This window comes from Physeter macrocephalus, chromosome 10, assembly GCF_002837175.3.
Source record: "Physeter macrocephalus isolate SW-GA chromosome 10, ASM283717v5, whole genome shotgun sequence".
In the NCBI taxonomy this organism is placed as follows: Eukaryota; Metazoa; Chordata; class Mammalia; order Artiodactyla; family Physeteridae; genus Physeter; species Physeter macrocephalus.
In genome coordinates this window covers 55,470,679-55,497,592 of record NC_041223.1, presented here as the reverse complement: position 1 = coordinate 55,497,592, position 26,914 = coordinate 55,470,679, and the positions used below count along the sequence as shown (strand labels likewise).

The 26,914-nt window shown below is 36.6% G+C and overlaps 1 protein-coding gene across 1 annotated transcript in view; it reads left to right on the top strand.

Annotated features, from left to right (window-relative positions):
* Positions 1–26,608, top strand: part of LIN28B (lin-28 homolog B) — a 117,518-nt gene extending 90,910 nt beyond the window's left edge. Inside the window, exons 4-5 of the mRNA XM_007110799.1 lie at positions 3,706–3,747; positions 26,072–26,608. Of these exons, the coding sequence (XP_007110861.1) occupies positions 3,706–3,747; positions 26,072–26,438 (409 nt within the window). The 3' untranslated portion in view covers positions 26,439–26,608. The remainder of the gene's footprint in view (positions 1–3,705; positions 3,748–26,071) is intronic.
* Positions 26,609–26,914: the final 306 nt, after the last annotated feature.

The window sequence follows — 26,914 nt, the reverse complement described above, 5'->3', positions numbered from 1 at the left end:
ATGAGTTGTGGCACACAGGCCCTAGAGCGTGCGGGCTTCAGTAGTTGTGATGCGTGGGCTCAGTAGTTGTGGATCGCAGGCTCTAGAGTGCAGTAGTTGTGGCGCACAGGCTGAGTTGGTCCGCGGCACGTAGGATCTTCCTGGACCAGGGATTGAACCCATGTTCTCGGCATTGGCAGGCGGATTCTAAACCACTGCGCCACCAGGAAAGTCCCTCTTTTACATTTTTATCTTATCTTTCTATGCTGTGTTCCATGTAATTTCTTGATATTTACTTTCTAGTTTATTAATCTAACCTTTAGCTGTGTCTAAGTGCTGTTTAATAATTCCACTGAGTTTGAGATTTCAGCAGTATTGATTCAATACCTAATAGTACTGTTGAGTTTGTTATTTTTCAAATATGCCTGGTTATTTTTGCTAGTCTCTTGTTGGTTGTTCATTTTTGTAACTTCATCTATTTCTTTCTTTAAAAACTTTGTCTCTAACTATTTTATAGGCTGTTTTTGACAATTCCAATAAAGTTCTTAGAAGTCTAACTTGGTAGTTTGTTGTTTCTGCTGACCCTTACCTCATGGTGGTTTATTTCTTGGTGTCTCATTATCTTTGATTATGAGGTCATACATGTTTGATTATATCTATGGAAATAGTACAGGCTTAAATTGAGAAAACTTTCCTCTAGAAGTAACTGTGTTTGCTTCTGCCTGGAACTATGGGTTTCCATAGCCTTCATCATTATAACTAATTTCAAAAATCCCTCGGGGATTTTTGGCTTCCTCAGGGAAGCCCTGCCTTTCCTGTTTGATTATAGCTTACTGTTCCTTGCTCTAACTTTACCTTTAGGGTTATTTGGGGAGGCTCTTACCTTTATTTTCTGCAAAGCCCAGCTTTCTGCAAGCCCAGCAATGCATGCAAATGTGTGTTTTTTCCATGCATTTTTTGGAGAATTGGTTGGTCACATTGCTGAAAGCAGAAGTTCTTAATGTTCTCTTCAGCTATTTCTGATCTACTTTTTAAGACATCCATTGAATTTTTAGTTCCAATTACTCTTTTTTTAAAAAAATTTCTGCGTGTTCTGTTTATTTTTTCAAATCTGCTTGGCTTTTGCTCCTGACCATAGTTTCAATCCCTTGTTATTTCTTTAGATTAATGGTTCTCAGTGAGCATGGTCCTATCACACAGAAGGTGTTTGGAAATTTGTGGAGGAGATTTTGGTTATTTTCCCTACAAATGGTAGTCAGTGATGGGAAAGGGTATTTTGATCATTTCCTCCACTTTAGTCAATAATGGGAAGGGGTAATTACGGTTGTGTAGGAATGTTAGATGATTTCAGTGTATGAGACAGTCTCAGAGGACACACACATTGTCCAATCTACATTTTACTAATGTCTTTTTTTTAAACATCTTTATTGGAGTATAATTGCTTTACATTGTTGTGTTAGTTTCTGCTGTATAACAAAGTGAATCAGCTATACGTATGCATATATCCCCATATCCCCTCCCTCTTGCATCTCCCTCCCACCCTCCCTATCCCACCCCTCTAGGTGGTCACAAAGCACCGAGCTAATCTCTATGTGCTGTGCGGCTTACTAGTGCCTTACCTTTTTGATAAAGACTTCCGTCGTTTCATTGATTTAATTTCAACTTTAATTTTTGTTGAAAATCAACTGGCTGCACAAAGGTAGCATGTTTATGGATTCTCTTATATTAACCTATCTGTCCATCCTAATGCCAGTACCACCCTATCTAGTTTATTTTATGATAGTTGGGGTTGATTTTGCCCTGAGGGGACATTTGGCAATGCCTGGAGACATTTTCGGTTGTTACAATTGAGGAGCGGGGTTGCTACTGGCATCTAGTTGTTAGATGCTAGGGATACTGATAAAAAATCTTTCGGTACATAGGACAGCCCCCACAAGAATTATCTGGCCTAATGTCATTGTGCCGAGATTGAAGAACCCTACTGTGTCTTTACAGTAACTCTTGAAATAAGGTAGTATCAGTCCTCCAACCTTGTTAATCTTTATCAAAATTGCCTTGGATATTCAAGGTCCTTTGCATTTTTATAGAAATTACAAATGAGCTTGTAAACTGGAAATTTGATTGGGATTGCATTTAATCTATAGGTTAGTTTGGCAAGAGGGTTACATCTTAACTATTTTGAGTCTTTGGATTCATTAACCTGATATATAACCATTTATTTAATTTTTCTTTTATTTCTCTCAGTAACGTTTTGCAGTTTTTAGTATTAAAAACCTTCCATATCTTTTGTTGAATTTACTCTTGAGTATTTTATGTGTTTGGATGCTCTTATATATAATTTCCTTAAATTTTATTTACTGTTTGCTGCTAGTATATAATAATACAATTGATTTCTTGAGTACTGTATTTATCTATTAATTCTGTTATCTTTTGTAGACTCCTTAGGATTTTATGTGTTAATAATCATGTTGTCTGCAAATGAAGATAACTCCTTTTCCATCTTTATGACTTTTATTTCTTTCCTTTTTTTGTTTTGTTTCTGTGGTTTTTTTTCTCCTTATGCACTGGCTAGGTACTTGAGTGAAATTTTAATTAGAAGTGATGGACATCCTCATTCTTTGGAGGAAAGTGTTCAGTATGTCAGTATTAATTATTTTGTGATAGTCCTTTGTCAGGTTGAGGAAGTTTTCTCCTGTTTCTAATTTCTGAAAATTTTTATTCATGAATGAATGTTGGATTTTCTCAAATGCTTTTCTGTGAATGTACTGATCAGGTGTTTTTATCTCCTTTATTAATATGACTTTTAAATCAATTAATTGACTTTCCAATGATAGTACCAATAGATATGTATTTCTGGGATAAACTCCAGTTGGTCATGATACATAATCTTTTTTATATATTGCTGGACTCTTTTTGCTAATATTTAGCTAATGATTTGTGTGTTCATGAAGGATATGGGTATATAATTTTATTTTCTTATAATGTATTTGTCAGGTTTTGGTATTAGGATTATTTAGATCTTATAAACAATTTCCCTCCTTATAATGAAAACTATTTTGTAATATTGTATAATTTATTTAACATAGAATTCACTAGTAAAACCATCTGGACTTGGAGCTTTCTATGTGGAAATTTTTTTTATTACAAATTAATAGATGGAAGGTATAATAGTATAATAGTATAATATAGTCAGAGATCTCCAGGGAAACAGACCAGATTTTTAAAATCAAAAACTGATTTTAAAGACCTGGTTTTTATCAAACCCGACAATCTCTGCTTTTTAATTGGAGAATTGAGACTATTTGTATTTAATTATTAACATAGTTAGATATAAGTCTACAACTTTGCTATTTGTTTGCTATTTTTCTCACTTTTCTTTCTATTCATTCCCTGTTTTCTTTCTGCTTAATATTGTTTCATGTGCTGTAAAATGTAAGCACTTACAAAAGGATAATTTCATTCACCCCTATGTCATCCTTTGTGCTGTTTATTGTGTCATATATTTACTTTGACATACCTTGTAAATTCCATAATTCAGTGTAATTGCTTTTGCTTTAGATTGATATTTATCTTAGAAGTAAATAAGAGTAGAAAATAAATAGCATTTTATGTTTATGTACACATTGCCAATTTCCAGTTCTTTTCATTTCTTTGTGTAGATTGAAGTTTTCATGTGGTAGCATTTCCCTTGAGCCTGAAGAAATTTTTTTTCCTTTTTTTTTTTAGCATTTCTTCTTGTGGAAGTCTGCTGGCCACAAGTTCTCTCAGGTATCTTTATTATATCCTCATTTACGAAGGATATTTTAATAGATTCAGAATAGTCAATTTAAAGTATTTTTTCTTTTACTACTTTGATGATGTTTGTTATCTTGCCTCCATTAGTTCTGAGAAGACATTAAATGTCATTCATTTCTTTGTTCCATGGTGTGAAATGTATCCCTTTGCTCCCCTTGCTCCTTTAATTGGGTTTTCAGTAGTAAGTATCATTCATGTGCCAAGGTGTGTTTTCTTTGCATTTATCATGTTTGGTATTCTCTGAGCATTTTTGATCTGTTGATCCAAGATGTTTTTCATAAAATTTAGGAAATTTTTAGCCATTATTTCTTCAAGTTTTTTTTTTCTTTCTGCTCCATTCTCTTTTTTTCTGGGACTAATTACACATATAAAACACACTATTTTGTATTATCCCACATGTCACAGACACTCTGTTCATATTTTTTAATCCTTTATTGTGTCTGAAATCAGTCATATTATTTCTTTTGTAGTCCATCTTTAAGTTTGCCTGACTTTTTTCTGCAATTTCCAGTCAGTGGACTTTTCGTTTTAGATATAGCTTTCAGTTCTAGAATTTCCAGTTGGTTTATTTTGTTTTCTTTTTTTCCCTGCCACGATTCCCCATTTTTTTTTATTCAGCAAGTCCTTCTTTTCCTTTTCTTTGTTGAACGTATTTATCATAGCTGTTCTGAGGTCCTTTATTTCCAACTTTTGGGTCTTTTCAAGGTCTTTTATCTTGTCTGCTTTTTTCCTGCTTCTTTATATGTCTAGTAATTTTTTGTGTGTGTGCAGAATGTTGCTGCTAATAGTTGTAGGAAATCTAGGTTTTCATCTTTTTTATAGGTGTTGAGTTTTATTCTGGTAGGCAATTGAATTACTGTTAGTTTTTTATTCTGCCAGCCCTGTTTTTATTCTAAGTTAGTGTAGATCTATTTCGGTTTTGTGTTTAGTCCTAGGATGCAGCTTTTCCTCTGGGGTACGGTCCTTATTCCTAAGGTATGAGATACTGGGTCTCAACTGAATACCCAAGGTGCTGGATTAAGAATCCAGTGTGGTCTTACCACCCTGTCTGGGTAGAACTCCTATATCTTCCAGCACTTTGTGACCTTGGGTATCTGGTATCTGGTTATCTCTGCACCAAACAACAGCACCCTCTTTCTGCTGTGCTTAGCAAGTCTCATTCTTTATATGAGGGTAGAGGGTTCTCTTTTGCACACATTTCTTCTATCCAGTAGTCTGTTCCATAATTTCAACTGCTTCATAAACCTTTAGCTCAAATCTTTCATTCTTCTGCTCATTAACATCACTGTGCTGTGCCTGGGTTCTTTCTCTTTGACCCTTAGTCCCAAAGTCTACTCAGGAAGCCAGATCACACATGGTGCTTATTTTGAATGTTTTCCTTCCATAAAGCATCAGTTTTTCACTGCCCGTTGTCCCATCCAGTGCCTGTAAACAGTTACCTCACATATCTTTTCCAGTTGTTTAGTTGCTTACTGAAGAAGTCTAGTAACAGTGAGTCTGTCATGGTCAGAAGCCTGCTGAACCTATGTATTCTTAATTTGTCTGTAACATAGAGATTTAAAAATTGCACGTAGAAAGTATTTATTTTGGGTTTGCAGGTGGTTTTTCAGACCTACTGCAATACTGTCTCCAGAAACAATTTTTTTTTTTTTTTTTTTTTTTTGCGGTACACGGGCCTCTCACTGTTGTGGCCTGTCCCGTTGCGAAGCATAGGCTCCAGACGCGCAGGCTCAGTGGCCATGGCTCACGGACCTAGCCGCTCTGCGGCATGTGGGATCTTCCCGGACCGGGGCACGAACCCGCATCCCCTGCATCGGCAGGCAGACTCTCAACTACTGCGCCACCAGGGAAGCCCTCCAGAAACAATTTTTCTATAAGCTCTTGTATTATTGTTTTGTTTTCCAATCCATCAGCTATTCCTTGTCACCTATTAAAGGGTATGGTTTCCAAGGTCTTTTTATATACTTGACACTGAATTTATGTCTCAGCATGAGGTACAGTTAAAAGATACATGGTAAGTTTTCTGCTGTACTTCATCACTATTGTCTACCATGTTACAACATGGGGAATTGGGTACTGCACTTATAAATAAGGTCTAGCTCACTTGAAGAATGTTGTATTTTCTCATATTTTATATATTGATTGTTTTTAAATTTGCCTTGACATGTTATGCTACTTCAATTAAGGTCATTCCCTTTCTCGTTGTATATATACATTCACACTAATTTTTATTCTAGTATTCCCCTGTACCTCTTCTTTTTTATTTTCCTGTGCTTGTATGGAATGGCTTAAGTTCAGATTTATTTATCATAGACAAGTACCAAACACTGACAATTTCATTATGTCTTCTAGTGTGGTTTTGTTACTGCATTTTTTATTGAAATATGCATTATTTTACTATTACTTTTTCTCCTATATTTTATACTTAAGGGATATATATATAAATATATGCATACATAATGTGTGTATGCAGATTAGATTATTTTAAATGTCTGTCATGGTAAGAATAGGGGCATTACAAAAATATTTATTGTACAAAGTAGACATGGGCCTGATAATATTAAGAACCATTGCCTTACACATATCAAAATGTATTTATTTTACAATTTGAATCTAATCAACCCAATATCTGAGGTCTTTGGTTCTGATTCTACTGGCTGTAGTTCATGCTACCCTATTTTTCTTTTGTTTTTTGATTTTTTTTAACCAGTCATATTTCTTGGACTTTTACCTGTAGGAATTCTTTGACTCCTGGCTTGAAAAATACATTTTTTTCCAGGGATTTTTTTGTGTTTGCCTGGAGACATTTGTACCAACTGGGAACCGTTTTATGAGAAATGCTCAGCTTATGCCACATCTCCACGTGAGCTGCAGTCTGGGTTGTGGTTATCACTTCTCAGGGGAGACTTATTTTCTCTTCCTCCCAGCACCATTCTGGGAGTGGGAAAGTTTCCATGCCATACTCTTCTTCAGGGCAAATTTGTTTTTCATTTATCTTTACGTGGTGGGTGCAGTTTTGGGGGGGTTCCGGCTCTATGGGACAGGATCTCCTATGACACCCCCAACTTCTGGGCAGATCCTAGACTTTGTTTCCTGCCCCTTCTGCTTCATCATCCCCATTACAAGGTCATAGCTTACGGTTGGCAGTGTTATATGGATGCCTCCAGGGTGAGAGTCTGTTTCAATGCTCCACTTACTGCCCTGGTTTCCTGCTTTCACTTCCTTTTTGACTTCTAAGCATTCCTTACTTTCTTGCCTGATCAGTAATGCATTTCAAAAGGTGTTTTAAAAATATTTTGTCCAGTATTTTTAATCGTTTTCAGTGGTATGGTCAGAGTATTTTTATATGCTACTTTGAAGGCAATATAATTCTTTTTTTGTATGGTTGACTCAAAATTTTTTTTATTTTTTGCTAGTGTGAGTTTAAAAAGTACTTGTGTCATTTTTCTTTCTCTTTTTGTGACTTTCCTGTTCGTGTCTTTTTTGTTTTTCTATTTGTCTCTGGTGATTTTCAAAAAAATGTATATTATACAGCTTTGTAAGGGGCTTATTCTCTGCTCTCTGAGGGACTCCTTTTTCCTAAGATATGCATGTTTAACTCTGAGGAAGTTAAGTGTGATACTGGCACTGCAGTTCAATTTTAGCTCCTTAATCCTTTTGTATTCATTGTATGTTCTATCTGAGGCTTCTTACTACCGCTTGCTTGCTAAATCCATCAACCTATTTTAATACCTCATCTTTTTTTTTTTTTTTTTTTTTTTTGCGACGCGGGCCTCTTACTGCTGTGGCCTCTCCCGTTGCGGGCCACAGGCTCTGGACGCGCAGGCTCAGCGGCCGTGTCTCACGGGCCCAGCCGCTCCGCGGCATGTGGGATCTTCCCGGACCAGGGCACGAACCCGTGTCCCCTGCATCGGCAGGTGGACTCTCAACCACTGCGCCACCAGGGAAGCCCCAATACCTCATCTTATTAGCCACTTTCTCCACTACAAAACTGTATTTTCTTTTTTAACTGGGGAAACCCCTCTTTTTTGCCTTCCTACTGTTGACTGAAAAAAATTGCACATAACTCTCAACTTTTAGGTTGTGCAATGTTGTTTCAGTCAACGCTACTACCCCTCTGACTGTTCCTTCTTATACACCTCACTGGTTCTTCCACCTGAAAATTATTAAAGAGAAGTATTTCTGAAAACTTTGTCTGCAGGTCTCTTCTCACTCTTCACATTTTGCTGGTTGACCTTTGTCCCATGGCTTTAACTACTATCTGTCCTTTCAATGATATCCCCCAAATCTGTGACTTCAACCTTAGCATCGCCTCAAGTTTCAGACTAGCTGTGTCTCCAAGGATGCACATCAACATGCAGTTAACTTTTAGTTCTCCCATTACAATGTCTTTGAAAACTCCTTATATAGTGAATACTGAAGCTTAGTCAAAAGTCTGAAAGACTTGTCAAAAGATGACTAGATAAAGGGAAATTGAGCTGAATTTGGTAGTTTTTGCCCAGGAGATGAGGCTGTTGCCATAGGGTTGTATGAAGGCCTAGTGGGTGCCTGTTAATCTGCAATATTGTCTAGAATACAGGACAGTGATGTCAGTACAAAAAGTATGGTAGGTGGGAAGGCATGCCTTTATTTCTTTTTGACATTAGTCACTCTGTACCTCACCCACTTTCATGATGATGCCCTTTTGGTACTAAATTCTCTCTTTTCCACCTTCAGGTTCCAGCAGCTCATAGTAATTTTCCTTTTCACTGTTTTTATTTTTTATTACACTATTAAAAAGTAATACATGGTGACTAATTTAATAAATTTTTGTTTCATTTATATTATCTAAGATAATACTAACATGGTCATCACTGGTTGGTAATTGAGTGGACCAAGTGGGTTGATAGATGTACCTGGAGTATAAGAATGACCAATCTTTGGCATGGCATCAAGACAGAGACCAGGAAACTATCCCCAAGTGGACAAGATGCTGAGAAACCGTTTACAGGTTTAGGAAAGTTGACCCAAGAGTAAGCTTTATGTTTCCATTTTGCTTTTAAAAGACAAAAAAAATAGTGAAGATTTTCGTAGTACCTTTTCCTTTTCTTTGAGCCATCCAAGTAATATAACAATAGACACTATGAACGCAATGATGAATGATGGAACTTACAGGAAAATTAATCAGTATTGGAAGACATCTGGAAACAAGGGGTCAAAATGGCCTTGAAGAGATGAATTGAGTTTGAGATTACAGAAAAACATCAAAGTGGGAATAATTTGTGAGTGATCAGCATAAATAAAAGTTTGTTTAAGGAAATGGATGAGTTTTTCAAAGGAGAGATGATAGATAAGCTTACGTTTAGATTTTGGTGAATCCAGGAAGATACTGAGAATAAGATAGGAAAATAATGTCAGAAAGGTAGAAAGAAAAGCAATATAAAGAGTGTCCTAAGAGCTAGATGAAAGAGTAGTTTCTAAAATATAGGAATAGTGAGCAAATTTCCCATACATAAAGCTGTATTATATACAGATTAGTGTCTTTATAATTTTCTTCATCTACAGAATTTTCTGATAGAATTTATTAAAACAAAGTTACTCTAGATTTGATTTTTAGGGACTCCAAGTTATAAATCAGAAAAATACTGAACATTTCAACAGTTACCTACATATAAGAAAAAATGCTTGGCATCTGCAACAAAGCAAATTAGTTTACTCATCAAAATGCAGAGTAGGAGATGGTAAAGAAAATCCCAGTGGACGAGGAATGGTAAATGCAAATTAATTATAGAGCATTCATAAGATAAGCAATATATCATTATTAGGCTATTTAGTTTGTTTTCTTTACTATTCTTGAAAATGGAAAGATATTTTAAGCTTTTCCTGTTATTTATTTTTGTTTTCTCCCACTGTAATTCATGAGAACTTCAATTCTTCTACCATTAATTATCTCACCACCAGTGGAGTGGAAGTGCTTCAGGAATATAATATCTAAGATTAGGGGTAGGGAAAGAAATTGTACCTACCATTTATAAAGAGCTTTGTAGTTTGCAAAGCATTTTAAAATATTTATTTCACTTGAGACCAACAGCAACCATGTGAAGTGAGAATCATTATCTTTAAAAAGGATTCCTGAGTGATGAAACTTATGGATGAGGAAACCCATAGAGATAAAGTGATTTATAGTGCATCACTGGAGTTATAAGGTGAAATCCTGGGCTATCCATTATTAGGTTTGTGGTCATGAGCAATGCATGTGTCATCTTTGAAACTCAATTTTTTGCAACTCTAAGATGAAAGATTAATAAAATATTAAACTATAAAATATATTTAATATTCTGCTTAGTAATCTTGGTTTCCATTTGCTTTTTTTAAAATAAGTTTATTTTATTTATTTATTTTTGGCTGCATTGGGTCTTCATTGCTGCGCGTGGGCTTTCTCTAGTTGCAGCAAGCGGGGGCTACTCTTCAGTGCACTTCTCGTTGCGGTGGCTTCTGTTGTTGCGGAGCACGGGCTCTAGGCATGCGGGCCTCAGTAGTTGTAGCACATGGGCTCAGTAGTTGTGGCTCACGGGCTCTGGCACACTGGCTCAGTTGCTCTGTGGCTTGTGGGATCCTCCTGGACCAGGGCTCAAACCTGAGTCTTCTACACTGGCAGGCGGACTCTTAACCACTACCACTGTGCCACCAGGGATACCCTCCATTTGCTTCTGCAAGCTAGCTAATTAATTGCCTTCCTAGACATATCCTCCAGTTTTCCACTTTTGTTTTCTTATTCATGCCATATATTCAAATGGCATGTTTTCTCTTCTATCTAAACAAATCTTACTCATTTTAAATATCCTTTAACTAGCTTGTTGTAGCCAGGTCAACTCCTTTACAAAACCATTCCTGTTGCTCCCAATAACTGTGACCACGTCTTCTCTTGAAAAGATGTTAACACTTTCTTTCTCTTACACCATTTGTCAAACTCTATGTTTTATTAGCTGCCAATATACCAGGAAGAATAGTCATCACCAGTTACTATCTGAGTTTAGTGGACTCTTGTAAAACATATTTTAAAAATCATTTTACAGGTAGTTTACGGATATAAAAATAAAAGGATGTTGTGAAAAACAACTGGATTAGAAATTAATAAGAATTTAAATGTAACAAACCCAAATATTATTCCATATTTTTCTTATGTGAAGATATACACATCCAAAAAAAGTATTCTTTTTCACCTGTCAGACTGGCAAAAATAAAAACCCTTGTTTAAAAAAAAAAAAGATATACACATCCAAAATTGGCAATATCCTTTGAAAGTAATTGCTCGTAGCTGAGCTGGGAACATAGCCATCTTATAAATAATGATCTAGATTTCAAATATATTTCTAAGAGTCCAGCTTTTTATTAACTCTGGTTTTTCTTGCACTTCTATCATCAAAATACAGTGCTTTGAAAACTTTTATGGCTCGTAATTTTGTTGAAGAGAGGGTAGTCATTTTCCTCGTCAGTAGCAACAAAATATTTTCATTTTAGATATTGATTAGAATGATCAATTGAATGAGCTTTTTCATTTCTGTGCTGTTTATCTCCTTTCAGTCAGTGCCTTCAGCATTTATCTACTTATGAACCATATCAAGTAAATTCCCTAGCACAAGCTTGATAAAAGGTGAAAGCATCCTGTTACATGTCCTTTTTAGTAAACATATGTTGTCAAAAAAAAATACTGCATGATGGCATTCTCCTTGAAGGACTAACTGAATAACAGATTTCCTTTTTGTCCATAGAAATATATTGTCCACTCATTGATTCTTGAGTTTGATAAAATATATTTCTAGGATATATTATGTGAAGACTCATAATCTGAGATTTAGCTTATATGATTAATTTCATCATCATCATTAGAGTCTGGAGTATTACTGTCTGTCTTTGTATTTGTGTTCTTTTTCATCTAACAATTGTGAAATATCTTCTATCATTTTCTTCTCTTTGCTGTTATGGACAGAAAATGAAAATTTCTGAATTCTCAACTGTGTTCAATGAAGAGTTAAAAAGAAAAAGACAACAGAAGTCCTGACTCCTGATGTCTTTTATACCTTCTGGAAAGATCAGACGAAACTTTGGGCAATGCAGTAACAAGGATGATGAAATAACGATGATTTATTTCACTATTTTATCATCCCTCTAGATAATCACATCATTTTTTTTTTGATCACATCATTTTTAAATTTTCTTTTTTTTTTCTGTGAAAGCCTTAAATTCAATATGGTTATTTGCCAGTTATCAGAAAATTATTTAATTGTATAATTAATAGATTACTCTGGAGGCAGATCAAAATAATGTTAAGCAGGTTAAGTCCTCTGCAAACAGTTTTTGAACACCAGGATTGCATGAGGCAATTGAGTAATGATTTATATAATCTCAATTCCAAATGAACATGTAGCATAACTGATATTTAGGGTTATAAAATTAGAGAAGATCGAGACTATTGCATCTAGGTATTAAAATCCTCCCCTCCCCACCCCCCAGCCCCTTGTTTTTTTTTTCTGAGTTGCTTCTGGTCTCAGGTGCCTCTCCTCCCATCTTGGACCAACTCATTTCAATAATGCTTTTATGAGAAAACTTGTCCTCCTCATCCTTTTGTCCCTTCCCACCATCCACCTTTCCAACCCCAACTCTAGATAAATTTGGGTCTCTTCTACCTCGCATTGCCCACTATGGGGCTGGCAAATATTTCTCAGATAAAGTCATAAAATCAGGCTGAGTTGTGAGGGTAGAGAGATACCAAGATCATAGGCAGTTTAAATTGGGAGACAGTCAAGAGAATTCAAGTCTTAGCACCATCTTGCAAGTGAGATGGAGAGTTAGTAGTAGAGCTAAAAACAAGTGCTGAAGTTTCCTGACCTTTGTTTCAACAAGTTTCCAGCATAGTGCATTGGGAAGTAGGAAAGTTATATAAAATATGAGAGAAGAGAAAAAGCATTAAGGTGGCCTGAAGTTCTGTAAGGGAAATATTCTAAGCCCCCTCCCCACCCCAGCTTTATTGAAGTATAGTCAACAGGTAAAATTGTAAGATTTTTAAAGTGTACATTGTGATGCTTTGATATACGTATACACTGCAAAAGAATTCCTCCCATCTAGTTAATTAATACGTCCATCACCTCACATCTTTTTCTTTTTTTTGGTAAGAACATTTAAGTTCTACTCTCTTGGCAAGTTTCAATTATACAGTACAATATTATCATCTGTAGTCACCATGTTATACATTAGATCCTCAGACCTTATTCATCTTACAGCTTGAGAGTTTGTATACTTTTACCAGCCTCTCCCTATTTCTCCCACCCTCCAACCCCTGGCAACCACTTTTCTATTCTCTCTTTCTACGAGGTCGACTTTTTTTTTAGATTCAACATATAAGTATTTGTCTTTCAGTGTCTGACTTTTTACACTCAGCATAATGCCTCTGAGGTTCATCCATGTTGTTGCAAATGGCAGGATTCCATTCTTTCTTATGGCTGAATAATATTCCACTGTGTATATAAAAATGCCACATTATCTTTATCCATTCATCCATTGATGAACACTTAGGTTGTTTCTGTGTCTTGGCTATTTTAAATAATGTTACAGTGAACATGGGGGTGCAGATATCTTTTCAAGATAAGGATTTCATTTCCCTTGGGTCTATACCCAAAAGTGGAATTGCTGGATCCTATGGTATTTCTATTTTTAATTTTTGAAGACTCTCCGTACTGTTTTCCACAGTGGCTGCACCAATATATATTCCCACCAGTAGTGCACGAGGGTTCTCTTTTCTTCACGTCCTCATCAATACTTGTTATCCCTTGTCTTTTGGATGACAGCCATTCTGATAGGTGTAAGGTGATATCTCATTGTGGTTTTCATTTACATTTCCCTGATGATTAGTGATTAGCACCTTTTCATGTATCTGTTGGCCATTTGTATGTCTTCTGTGGAAAAAATTAAATTTTCATATTATTTTCAGCTCCTTAGCATAGTTGGATATAATTCCCAGGATTATGAAAGAGCGAAGTGTTTCAAGGTATAAGAAAAATAAGATCACTGAGAATAAACACAAAACCGTAAATTGGGTCCAGTAACCCTGAGAATTAAAGTTAGTTGTGCATTTATCTGATCTCTTTTCTAGATTTTATGTGCTTAAAGAACGAGGTCATCATAATGTCATAATGATCTTTGCATCTCATGCAGTGGCTTCTCTGGGATAGATTTATTGTATGAGAATTATAGGACAGTTTTCAAAAAAGGTAACATCATGACTCTCATACAGATATAAAATGAGCAAGTGTAAAAGATTTTATTTAACTCAAATGAGGGAAACAAGCAGATGTTACAACCTTTTCAAAGGAGAATCCAAAGAACAGACACATTTGTAGTTGAGGAATATTGAAATTATGCAAATGGAAGCAACAGTAGCTTTTTCCACATGGGAAAGGGAAGTAAATTGAACCTGACAGGGCAGAATTTGCTACTCTATGGGCAAGAATAACTTTGCAATTATCTGCGATTTAAAGAGCTGTAAGGAAACTCCCATACAATCAGAATCAGATAATCCATAATTGTGAATGCTAGGTCTAGGCAATACAGTTTTCCAGGGAAGCACAACTTTCTCCTTACACATATGTTGTATTCAATTAAATTATAAACATAAAACATATAAAGAGAACTTCACACTCAGTGTGATAAATAACACTTTGCCACTTGTAGCTCTCATATTTTTAAATGTTTCTTTGTTTTCTGAAATACGTACATTTTTAGAGTTTCAAGATCAAGTATCATCCAAAGAAGGTTACCTCCTTTCACTACACCTACCAGGATATTTGTCAAGAATTTTTTTGTTAGGGAGTTCCCTGGTGGCCTAGTGGTTAGGATTCTGGGCTTTCACTGCTGTGGCCTGGGTTCAATCCCTGGCTGGGGAACTGAGAGCCTGCAAGCCGCGCAGCATAGCCAAAAAAAAAAAAAAAAAAAAAAAAAATTTTTTTTTTGTTAGAGAAACACAGAAAAATTCTTTAGTGGCTTTGTTTCTTTTGTCCCACTGAGAGAAAACCAAATTCTTCATGTAAACTTTACCAGCCAAATTTAAAGGATGACCAAAGGAAATGAAAACTCCATTGTTCAAATGCTAAAGGAATTGTATTCAAGGCAAGCCATAGTTTGGCTTATAGAATATGCACACATAAATTTGTTAATGTGTAGAATCTAGTCCTAATGGTTTTCGCTTATTAAGAGTATTTGGACATGGCTTGGCTCCGTCCAAGGACCTATCTGCTCTTCTCATACCTACCTTCAGTTTTTACCTCCATCCTTGGCTCCACAGCTGTCTCTTTTTATACTAGTGGCTGTGTGTTCACAGAGTCACAGCCTTAAAATGTTCAAGTAGGGAAACAAAATTCCTTAAGGAATCAGTGATGAGAGGAAAGATCTGCAAGGATGCCTTAGCAGCTTGACCATCAGTCTTTAGTCTATGAAAAGCTGGGATGATGTGAAGGCCAACTGCAACCAGTAAGGAGGGAAAAAAAGAAGTAGCCATGAGGCCAAGAATACCTGACATGGCTTTAATTTTCAAGATGAGACCTACACAGAGAGGAGATAATATCACAGTTTATAGAGGTTATCTGAACATAGCAATTTTCCTTGTTCAGCTTTCACCTACCTACCTATATATGTACATGGTAAACAATTTAAGAACTGCTGATTCTTGGCAAAGAGCAATATATATCCAGTCACAGGAAGACCAGTTGGGCTAGAGGGGGAGGTGAACAGAGGTCATTTACATCTCATCTGTACTTCATCATTTTCCTCAGCAGTAGCTGGTGCTGGAATGGGAGATCAAACTTATCGATTGTTAGAAGCCTTTCCTTGGTGATTTCAGCAGAATAGTTTTAACTCCTTCTGATTCCTGAGTAGCTGTAGAGATAGAGATGGTTTGGCACAGTCTTCTTTTGTATCTTGCACATGAATTAATCCTGAGGGTACGTTTTGGGTAGATCACACCAAGCAACATGCTCTAGGACGGCAGGTCCTCTATAAATGTATTTTAATGCTACTCATATAAACATTGTCAAAGTGGAAAGTTTTACACATAGTTCTTCTTAATTCAGGAATATAGCAACAATTCAGTGTTAATAGTAAAAATATTAATTCACTAATACAACAGTAGGGAGTTGTTTTAACACTATCTTCATAGAAACTCAAATGCTACCAGCATTATTACTGGCATCAGAGGTAATTAAGCCATGGTAACGTCAAAGCTTTAAATAACCAATTTGGCTAAATAACAACAACAACAATAACTCATTTGGCTAAAACTAGGATTGTATCTTTTTTCTTATTTTTTATTTTTGGCTGCATTGGGTCTTCATTGCCACGCGTGGGCTTTCTCTAGTTGCAGCGAGTGGGGGCTTCTCTTCGTTGCGGTGCACAGGCTTCTCATTGCGGTGGCTTCTCTTGTTGCAGAGCATGGGCTCTAGGAGTGCGAGCTTCAGTAGTTGTGGCATGAGGGCGCAGTAGTTGTGGCTCACGGGCTCTAGAGCATAGGCTCAGTAGTTGTGGTGCACGGGCTTAGTTGCTCCGGGGCATGTGGAATCTTCCCAGACCAGGGCTCTAACCCATGTCTCCTGCATTGAGAGGCAGATTCTTAACCACTGAACCACCAGGGAAGCCCCAGGATTGCATCTTTAATCCAGCCCTCTTTTTGCTTCCAGCTTGCAAATAACCAGCATAAATCTGGAACTGTTATCTAACCTTCCTCTGTGCAGTTCATCAGTCATGCCACTAAAATTGATTCTTGACCTCTATACATCATTCTTTCCTTTGAAATTTCTCATGCTGTCTCTTCCTTCTATGCTTTAATAGAGGAGGTGTGTGTAACAAAATATGAGGGAGTCACTGTTTAATTTTGCAGTCCTCATTTGAATACCTAAGGTTTTTTAACCCTTAAGTATTTTTACCATGTGTTTAAATTTTCTCATATATTGTTTTGATGCTTACATCTACTTCTCTAGTTACAAATTACTGTTTCACCTATCAAGTAATCATAATGAAATTTGTCTTTTAAAATTTCTTGTGCCTCTGACCAAATGTTTAATAATGAAAAAATTCAATGTACAACATAAAGAGAAAGATCACTTTAGAATGATTTGTGAAATAATGTCAACCATCAAAATAGGCTGGTTTCCTGAGCCAGAGCCTAAAAGAAATCATGTGATGAGCAAGAAAAAACATTTATAAAAGTTGACACAAAAGCAGTAGTGGAATTGTCCTTCTTCAGGCCAAACCAGTGCTTATTTACAGCAGATGTCACACCTGTGACACTGGTGAATGTGCAATGGTGTGGTGGAAACCAAGCAGCCCTGGGGTTTTATGTTTTCAGCAAGGCTGCTGTGACAGATAAATGAACCAACATTTCCAGATTGCTGTAATCAGATTATTATAATCTGATTCTTCCATCTAAGTAAATACCTAATTTCAACCATCTCAAGATAAGTTAAATTTTGAATGTCTTTCCTTCATATTTAATACCTGCACTAACCTTCTAAAAACACTATACCTTAAAGGCCAATGTGATCAAATATGGTAGATAAATTGACCTTGGTTCCAGCAAGAATGAATTTAAACCAGCAGTTTGGATAGTTGTAACACTACCATTTCAAAAATACATGTGGCTTTTGTGTGTGTCTGTGTGTGTGTGTTGTCCTGACCTGGACACTCCTCCCTAACTGTGTTGGGATCATGCATGCCGTGCTGGCAGAGTGCCCACTGCATGTAAGATTGGGTCCTATTTTATAACAAACTGCTTTTACTCCCAGGAAATTGGAAAGCATTAAGTTATCTGTATTTGAGTCCATCTTTCTCCTTGTTTTTTCAACTTTTCCATTAGCCAGAAGGGATTACCTGTGTGGGATGTCGTTTGTCACCTAAAAGAGAGATAACATTTCTATTTCAAATACAGATTTAATTTATGACCTAGAATTCATTATTATACTCCTTCTCAAGTTGTGGTACAAAGTAGCAAATTCTCAGCAAACGATTATTGTTCTGTGGAATTGCTGAATAACCTACAAGTAATTTCTTTTTAATGTTTTTTTTATTGTGGTAAAAGTCACATAATATGAAACATATTTTTCTAACCATATTTAACTATACAGTTCAGTGGCACTAAGTACATTCACGTTGTTGTGCAACTCTCACCATCATCCATCTCCCAAGTGTTTCACCTTCCTAAACTGAAACTCTAAGACCCTTTAAACACTAACTCCCCATTCCCCTACCCACCCCCGACTCCCAGGCCCCTGGCATCTCCCAGTTTATTTTCTGACTCTATTTTTAAACATAATGAAATGAAATACAAAAATGCCTGATGCCTTCCGTGTGGTGGAAGGGCCCTTACATGAAAAAGGCTCCCTTTTCCCCAGTTCCCCCAGTGATTTCTCTCCCTTTCATGTCCTCTACTCTTTTAAAACTGTTATATGTTCCATCCCTACTTCTCTTGACCCTGCACCACCATTCATCACATCTGTCCCCCACATTTTTCCATCTTATCTTCTTGTTTTTATAAGATGATGAAAGGTTTGTGAATAGAACTATTACTATATTTTAGCTGGTTGTCAAGATACTGTGGGGCATTTTTAGCTGGTGTTATGATACAGATGACAGACCGTGGCATTAATCAGAGAGAGTGTCCAAAAGCTAATAAACATAAGACAATCCAAAAAGCAGTCAGGCAAAGACATCAAACAAGATTTTATATACATATATATACACATATGTATGTATATATTACCATCCAGCCAACTATGCACATACATTTTATTAGTATCTAGTACAAAGTTGTACTCATTGTAGATATTCTTAAGTGGTTTTTTTTCTGTTTTTCATTTGAGTTTATGAAAATGATTGCATGGGTATTATAAGCAGTTGAATCCCCACTGATAGGCAAGATATCTAGGTAATTGCACATCATAAAACCGGATGGTAAAAGAGGTTAGTAGTTGGTAAGTAAAAAATACCCTTTGAACTCAGTGCAAACCCCATATCAGTTTAGTAAATGGTCTGAGCACTGAGGTTTGGAGGAGGCACAGAGTATTCATTTCCTCTGCCAGCAGCTTAGAGTTCTGAGTTCACATTAGTTCCATCCACATCAGACTGACCCTTGCTTACTATGACTAACACTAGGCCATAGAGAGCCATCCAAACATCTAGCATTTATTCACCAGAAAGAACTGAATGACAGTTATACTGACTAAATTTTGCTTTTTAAAAATAATATTGAAAACCAATCCTTAGGATGGTCTAACGAATAAGCAGATTTTAAACCATCCATTATGCACTTTATTTTTCTCTTAGTTTAAAAAACAGAGTGGGCAGTAGTAACTTTATCAATGGTGCTGTTTTAGGTGAAGTGTAGTTTAAATATTAGAGGTTTTAAAAATTCCATGGCTAACAGATTTTATAAAAAGCAGAGATCTTTTTATTATGTTTATATTCATTTGTATGTAATAGCCAAAAGAATTTGGCCATTAGAAATGTTTGCAGGAGTATCTCTATAGGAAATAAGTTTATATGGTTTTGAGAATTACTGTAGATGGAGGCAACAGAAGATGGAGAATTAAAAGAGTTATTATGGGAAATCAATAAATGGTAATTGGTAATGATGGTGAAGTTTAGAGAATGGAGCAATTGATTCAAGAGTTGTAAATTATCACCCGTTTTGATGACATGGGTGCCTCCCCATTGAACCCATCCTTGATTGATGAACTAAGAACTGAGTAATAACCTCAGAAACAGAGAAACTACTTGTGAAGCTAAACTCAGTAGATTTTTGCAATGTTTTCCTTCCAAAATAAGCAGGAATCAGTGATGGTAAAAAGTTGTGGGCTTTTGTGCTTACAGCTAGAAGTTTCAGGGAATCATTTTTAGTTTGCAGTAAAGAAACAAGATCTGTCTATACACACCTTTTTCCTCCCTCTCTCCCTTCCTTCCTTCCTTCCTTTTTCCTTCCTCCTTCCTTTCAAGGCATCAGTGAACTGTTGAAACAGTGTTTGGGGAGTATTCAGTATTCTGTTTTGAACCACATTCCTTGTGGTTGGGATTACAGAGTGCTCTCTCTTGGTTAAGGTTGTCGGTGGTAAACTCAGGTTTGTAGACAGCTGTGGTTCTCAAGTAGCTGCTCACTATCATCTGGGAAGCTTTTTAAAAAGTACTGATGCCTGGGGGTCTGCCCTCAAAGATTCTGATTTAATGGTCTAGAGTAGGGCCCAGGCATAAGTGTTTTTTAAAAAGCTTCCAAGATGATTCTAGAATTGCTGATGTACAGGTTAACTTTTAGATGACTAACAATAATAATGAAGGTCAAATTATAAAATGGAAATGCAGCTTTATAATTGCTCTTTTTCCTTTTTCAATTACATAAATAATCTATAAATTTTCTGGTTATTTAAAAAAGAAACTATACAAGAATTTATGGAGTAAAAGTGAAAGTTCACCTTCACCTTTACCTGTATTCTCTCCATATGTAACCACTGTTAATGTACTGTTTATCCTTCCAGTGGTTTTCCATGCATTTAAAAATGCATATTTACTTATAATCATATACAGTGTTTTTGAAACATAAATGAGATTATACCATCTTTTGTTTATTATTCTGTGGTTTGCTTTTTTCACTTAATTTGTCTTGGAGATCTTTCCATGTCAATACATATAGATCTACCTTATTTTTTTAAATATTCTTTTACTTCATTCCTTTCAATATCTGTAGAGTGTTTCTCAGTATATGTGGGCTTTAATTTCCTTTTTCATTTTCACATATTTGTAGCTCAGTGGTAAAGAGCAAAAACTCTGTAGCCAGACTACCTGGTTTTGACTATAAGTATTTATTATTGTTGGTGGTATTATTACCATTTAATTTTTCTATTTTTTACCAATATGGATAATACTCTAGTTAATATTTTAGTACACAAATCATTATGCTTATCAGTGAATATTCCTGTAGGGCAAATTCCTAGCATTAGAGTTGCTGGCTCAGAGAGTATGCATATTAATATTTTGAAATGTGCTGTCAAATTTCCCTCTAAGAGCAATTTACATTTGCTCCAGCCAATAGAATCTCACTGCAGTATTTATTTCAAGGCCTCAATAAATTGTTCACCTCACAGTGTGGCTTCATGGGCTAATAACCACAATGACTGGAATTTATTTTCTTTATTTTGGCTGGAATTTCATTGAGTCAGTTTGATAGCTCTGATTATAGCATATCAACCTGAAGTTCCAATTTATGGTCTTAAACTTATGATTAAGGAAAATGGAAAAATCATTTACTGATTTTTTTTTTTTTTTTAGACAAAAACTTTCAACATAGAAAGTACAAGAGGGGTAGGGGAAAAAAACTGGGCTTTGGCAGTGAAAAGTCTGACCTGGACTAGTTACAGCCTTTAGATGGAACAGCTCAAAGAGAGAAGCTCACTTCCCCACACCATAGTGACAGAATAGTAACCCAAGTCTCAAGAAAAATCTGCTTCAAATCTGTGTGTTTGTTGCTGTTTTAAATTCAGGACCCTTATATGGTTTTAGACTTTTACATAATAAAGTTTACGTCAGTATCGTTGGGTATAATGTTTTTATATAATGAAAATGCAAGTGAAATTTATTTTTTTCAATTCAGATTTCCTTCTCTGTATACTCTCTTGAGTCTTAATTTTCTCATCAACACAACGTTGATATTTAGTACCTACTTCATAGGATTTGGGGGAGGAGTCAATTTTATATTACATATTAAAAACCTTTAGGGACTTCCCTGGTGGTCCAGTGCTAAAGAACCCTCCTTCCAATGCAGCGGACGATCCCTGGGTCAGGGAACTAAGATCCCACATGCCGTGGGGCAACTAAGCCCGCGCACCACAACTGCAGAGCTCGCGTGCCTCAACAAGAGAGAGAAAACCTGCACACCTCAACGAAGATCCCACGTGCCACAACAAAGACCCAACGCAGCCAAAAAATAAAAATAAAATAAATACCTTTTGCACAGTCTGGAATATGGTAAACTCTTAATAAATTGAACCTCAGTATTATTCCTGTTATTATCATTTTAATTCTGTTAACAGTGTGTTCAACCCTGCTGTGGATAGATTATTTTTAGCATGAGTTAAGGTAATTGAGGGGGGATACTGGCTTTTGTATTTCAAAAGATACACATGAAAGATTTTCAGGTGTTAAAAATTTTTTTCTGGTGTTAAATATGTATTTGTTCCATAAGAACCCTTTTTTTTTTTTTGCGGTACGCGGGCCTCTCACTGTTGTGGCCTCTCCCGTCGCGGAGCACAGGCTCTGGACGCACAGGCTCAGCGGCCATGGCTCACGGGCCCAGCCGCTCCGCGGCATGTGGGATCTTCCCGGACCGGGGCACGAACCCGTGTCCTCTGCATCGGCAGGCGGACTCTCAACCACTGCGCCACCAGGGAAGCCCAAGAACCCTTTTTAATAAACATAAATCACCACTAACCAATATTTTTGAAAACTCTATTTTTACCATTGTACTTAGGTAAAATATATGAAAGTTAACATTATTAAAATGTTTTTATTGTTTAATTGGCTTACAGTCTTAGGAGTTTGGATATAAGAATAATAAAAGAAACAAATTTGCATAAAGAATGGGTTGCTTTGATAGAGGTCAGAAAATGTGTGCACTGTTACTGTTTCTAGCTCTGTGGTTCATCAACATTTTCCACCTCTCCTCTTGGTATTTTGGGGCAGATCCTGTGGAGTGAATAAGCTATATACCCAGTTGTGAATTTAGATTGTTTGGAAGCTTTCAGAATAAAATGAGGCCTTCTGGAAGGTTGGCCTAAGAATCTGTCTCTCTTACCCTCAGGAGGTACAGGGTGGGCACATTGCTTCCACCACTCTGGATCCTGTGGTCTCCTGCTCTCTTGGGGTCTGTGATGGCATTTCTGCCCATCCCCCTCCCTCCCACGTTCAGACTGGGATCCAGCACTCCCAGGTCTTGGGCTGAATGACACACAATTGAATTAGATAACAAGTGTTCAGACAGAGTAAAATCGAAAACTGTAGCCTTGATGAATGTCATTAGTATTTTTTCTGGATTTTAGTTGGACTGTATCGGAGCTAAGTAATCTCTTCAAAGAGTTGGTTATCGTTTCTCCAGATTAGTTTCTGAAACACTTTCTGATCTGTGACTTTTCTTTACCCCTCTGGCCTCCCATTTGAAATTTTACTGATCCTTTCTCTCATCTCTCTTTTCCAGGGATTTTATTATACTCCTCCTATATTCATCCCTCCTTCCTGCCCCATCGCTTGCACTTTTCCCACTCTCTTCTCTCTCACTGATACTGCTTTACTTACTGTTCTTTCAGCATTTCCTTCCGCTTTAGAAGTTTATAGATCACTGTATCCTTATCCTTAATGCCTCCCTCTAACCCCTCAGAATATGATCTAAGTTTCCATGTATATTCTTATTAACACTTTAAAATACTTAGAAGCGCGTACATTATATTTTTTTGTTACATTTTTAGACAAACAAAGCTGAGTTTCTCTCTCTATGTAGTGTCACCTCTCATTTTATTTGATCACTTCTGGGACCTGTTTTAATGCTCATGTCACAACATAAAATTCATGCAAATTAACAAAAGCAAGCTGATTTGGAGAGGTGTGGAGAGTGAACAAAGGAGCCTAGTACCGTTCAGAGCTTTGTATGGAGAATGTGGTGTGATATTATTTGTGAGCTGTTCCATTTTCCTGTCGGTCCCTTGGGAAGGAAGGAGTTTCATAATGGGGTGTGACCTGCACTTCTAGTAAGCGTGATTGGCATTGAATGTTTAAATAGAAGAGGAGAATACATATCATTCCTCGGCTTTAAGGCAAAGCACAGATACACTGAATGCAAATCTTTTCAGTGTGGAAGGCAGTCTGGCCTAATGATAGCATGAATCTGAAAAGCTAAGGGAGTGAATTAACTATGCAGATCAAAATGCAAGGAAGCCAAAATTCCATAGTATCCTTAAAAGTAACTTTTAAAACCCAAATGTAATGTAATGGTAAATACACATACAGAATATGATGGAAGACCCCATTTGAAAAAATGGAATTCTGACATCAGCCCCTTGGTAAATGAGTGGGCAAATGGTTCCCTGAATTGGGTAGCAGTGCACATACAACAGTGAGTGATGAAATTGATGTGTCCGTGGGAGAGCGGCTCTATTACTCAATCCTTTAACCTATTTTCTCTGTCTTCAAAAATGAGCTCCTGAGTGAATGTTATCCTCAAGGAAGTGAGTTTAATTCAAAAGAAGCTGTTTTATAGATGGGCAAATTTAGTTTAAGAATTCACTTTTCCATTATAGAAGAGAACTATGTGGAAAAACATTATTATAAGTAATATGCTTATACTTCTCAAAGATGCCATTTTTGAGTGTATTTTGGGGACCTGAATTTCAAGCATTAGTCAGTAATTTTTATTCTTTAATTTTGAATTATCTCTTAGAACACATGGCTAAAAAAACATTGAATCTGCATTGTAATAGTTTCATTAACTTATTAAGATATGTAATTACACAATAATCATAAAAAGTGATTTTAGTTTTTCCCATTAACTTTTGAAAATATGATGCTTTCTTTTTTCCTGACATAAATACTTGTTAATTACTGCAAAGAATAAAAGCCCATCTTGTGAATCCATTATTCTAAAATTTGCAAGGTAATATTGATAACTGGAGAAGCAGGCTGTTAGTTATCCTAGTTTTGCCAAGTAAATAAAAATTCACTCTATAATTTATCTCAGAAGATAAAATACATAACCATAAGTATCCTACATATACTTCCCAGTAGGTTATTAATAGCTTGTCTTAGAAGTATATGGTAATATGAGTTATTAACCTTGCTAGTCTCTCACACACACGCACATACACAAATCTAATTGATTACAATTAACTATTTTGTCATTATGATCTTAAGCTGATTCTCACAGTTACCACCTATTTTGCTATCATGTTTTAAAAACGTGACCTATTGTGTTAATTTCATAATGAGAATTATGGAGTCATAAATGTATTTGGAAAATAAATTTAAAATAGAAAGCCCTTAAAACATTTCATTTGGAGACAAATCAGTAAGCAAATTTTGTATTCAACAAATAGATTAAAAACCTTCATAAATATAAAATTTTATTCTCTCCAGTTGATGGTGTTTTATTGTTTGTTTGTTTTTGCGGTACGCGGGCCTCTCACTGTTGTGGCCTCTCCCGTTGCGGAGCACAGGCTCCGGACGCGCAGGCTCAGCGGCCATGGCTCACGGGCCCAGCCGCTCCGCGGCATGTGGGATCTTCCCGGACTGGGGCACGAACCCGTGTCCCCTGCATCGGCAGGCGGACTCTCAACCACTGCGCCACCAGGGAATCCCTGTTTTATTGTTTTTAATATAAAATTTTAGAAGAAAGAAAATCTGACTGAAATTGAGCAATGTAGCTTCCACATAATTTCTCAGCTTTTAGAAGCTGTTAGAATTTCAAACATATAGTACAAGCTGTGCTCCCAGTGTGCGTTCAGGTATTAATTAAGGATGGATTTGTATTTATTTCAATTTAGAGGAATTTACCCTGAAGGAAAACTAACTTCTTACAGAAAGAAAAGAAAGTTTTTCCCACCCCTGAATTAGCAGCAACCTTTATTAATCTGATCTAAGTATCAAGAAGCTTTCTTTTACAGCATTCTTCTGATTCAGACACTTTTTCTATCTTGTTCTAATATTACTTGGTAATTCCCCAAATACCATTCACCATAGATGTCTGACTTTCTTATTTATCAAATTTCACTGCACTAATTTGTGCGATGGGAAAGAATTCTTCCAGTTCAACTGGTTTCCACAGCCAAATAATTAACACCCAAAGAAATGTTAAACTCATAAAATTTAATTTGGTCTGTAATTTTCCCAGTTGCTGGTCGAGTTGGTGTTGCATTTTAGTCAACAGCTGTGCTTTTTAACTGCCTTTTCCAAGCTAGCTGGTTGTTTTTTGTTGAACGTGGCTGCCCTCTAGTGGACCAAATTTCCTTTACAATAACCTAACAAATCTAAAGCAGTCATTTATATGTGGAAGTGATTAGTCTTTCATGCTTTCGGACTCTCGTTTTTCATTGACTTTTGTGTTTAATACAACACGTTTGTTGTTAAGAAGGCATATTAAAATAAGCTGATCTCTTTAACGGTCTGCGTATTTTAGTATATTTTCGACTTCTGACCTATTTTGTGAGACATGCGCCTTCTTAAGATCTTTTCATTTTTCTTGTTGCAGATGCTACAACTGTGGTGGCCTTGATCATCATGCTAAGGAATGTAGTCTACCTCCTCAGCCAAAGAAGTGCCATTGCTGTCAGAGCATCACGCACATGGTGGCGAACTGCCCTCACAAAACTGTGGTGCAGCCGCCCGCCGGTTCTCAGGGAAGACAGGAAGCAGAGCCCCAGCCGTGCACCGCGTTCCCTCGAGAGGTGGTGGGGGGGCACGGCTATCTGTCACCACCGTTTCCTCAGGAGACGAGGTCCGAGGTCTCAGAGTGGCCAGGCACGTCACCTGCAGAAGCTTCCTCCACAAAGTCATCTGCAGCACCAGAAGATCAAAGCAAAAAAGGGCCTTCCGTTCAAAAACGGAAAAAGACATAACCCTTTTTCTTAACGTATCGTTTTCTCTCCCCGGTTGGGAAGTCTACCTCATGCAAGTACAGGGGAACAGTATTTCACAAACAGCAGCTGACCTGGGATTTTTAACTACTGTTGAGGAACTGTGAATTTTTTTAAACAGACAAATCACTCTAAGCAAATTACCTTTGAGCAGGGTGTCATGTGTCACGTGACTCAGAGGATGCGATGCTCTTTGTATCTGTATGTGCATGTGTGAGAGGGAGAGAGCCTGAGTCTGTGTGTGTGTGTAGGAGGATTTTGTATAGAATGTAGACATATATATAAAGAGGGTTTGTCTTTATATATGTGTATATAGAGATGTAAGCACACAGCCTCCCTCGCAGAATTGGACATCCCTAAGAATTGAAAACCCAGGTAAAGCATTTTAGATGGTTTTGAAAATAACCCTTGGAGTTTTTTTGAAATACCATTCCCTTTATATTACATTAGGAAAAACA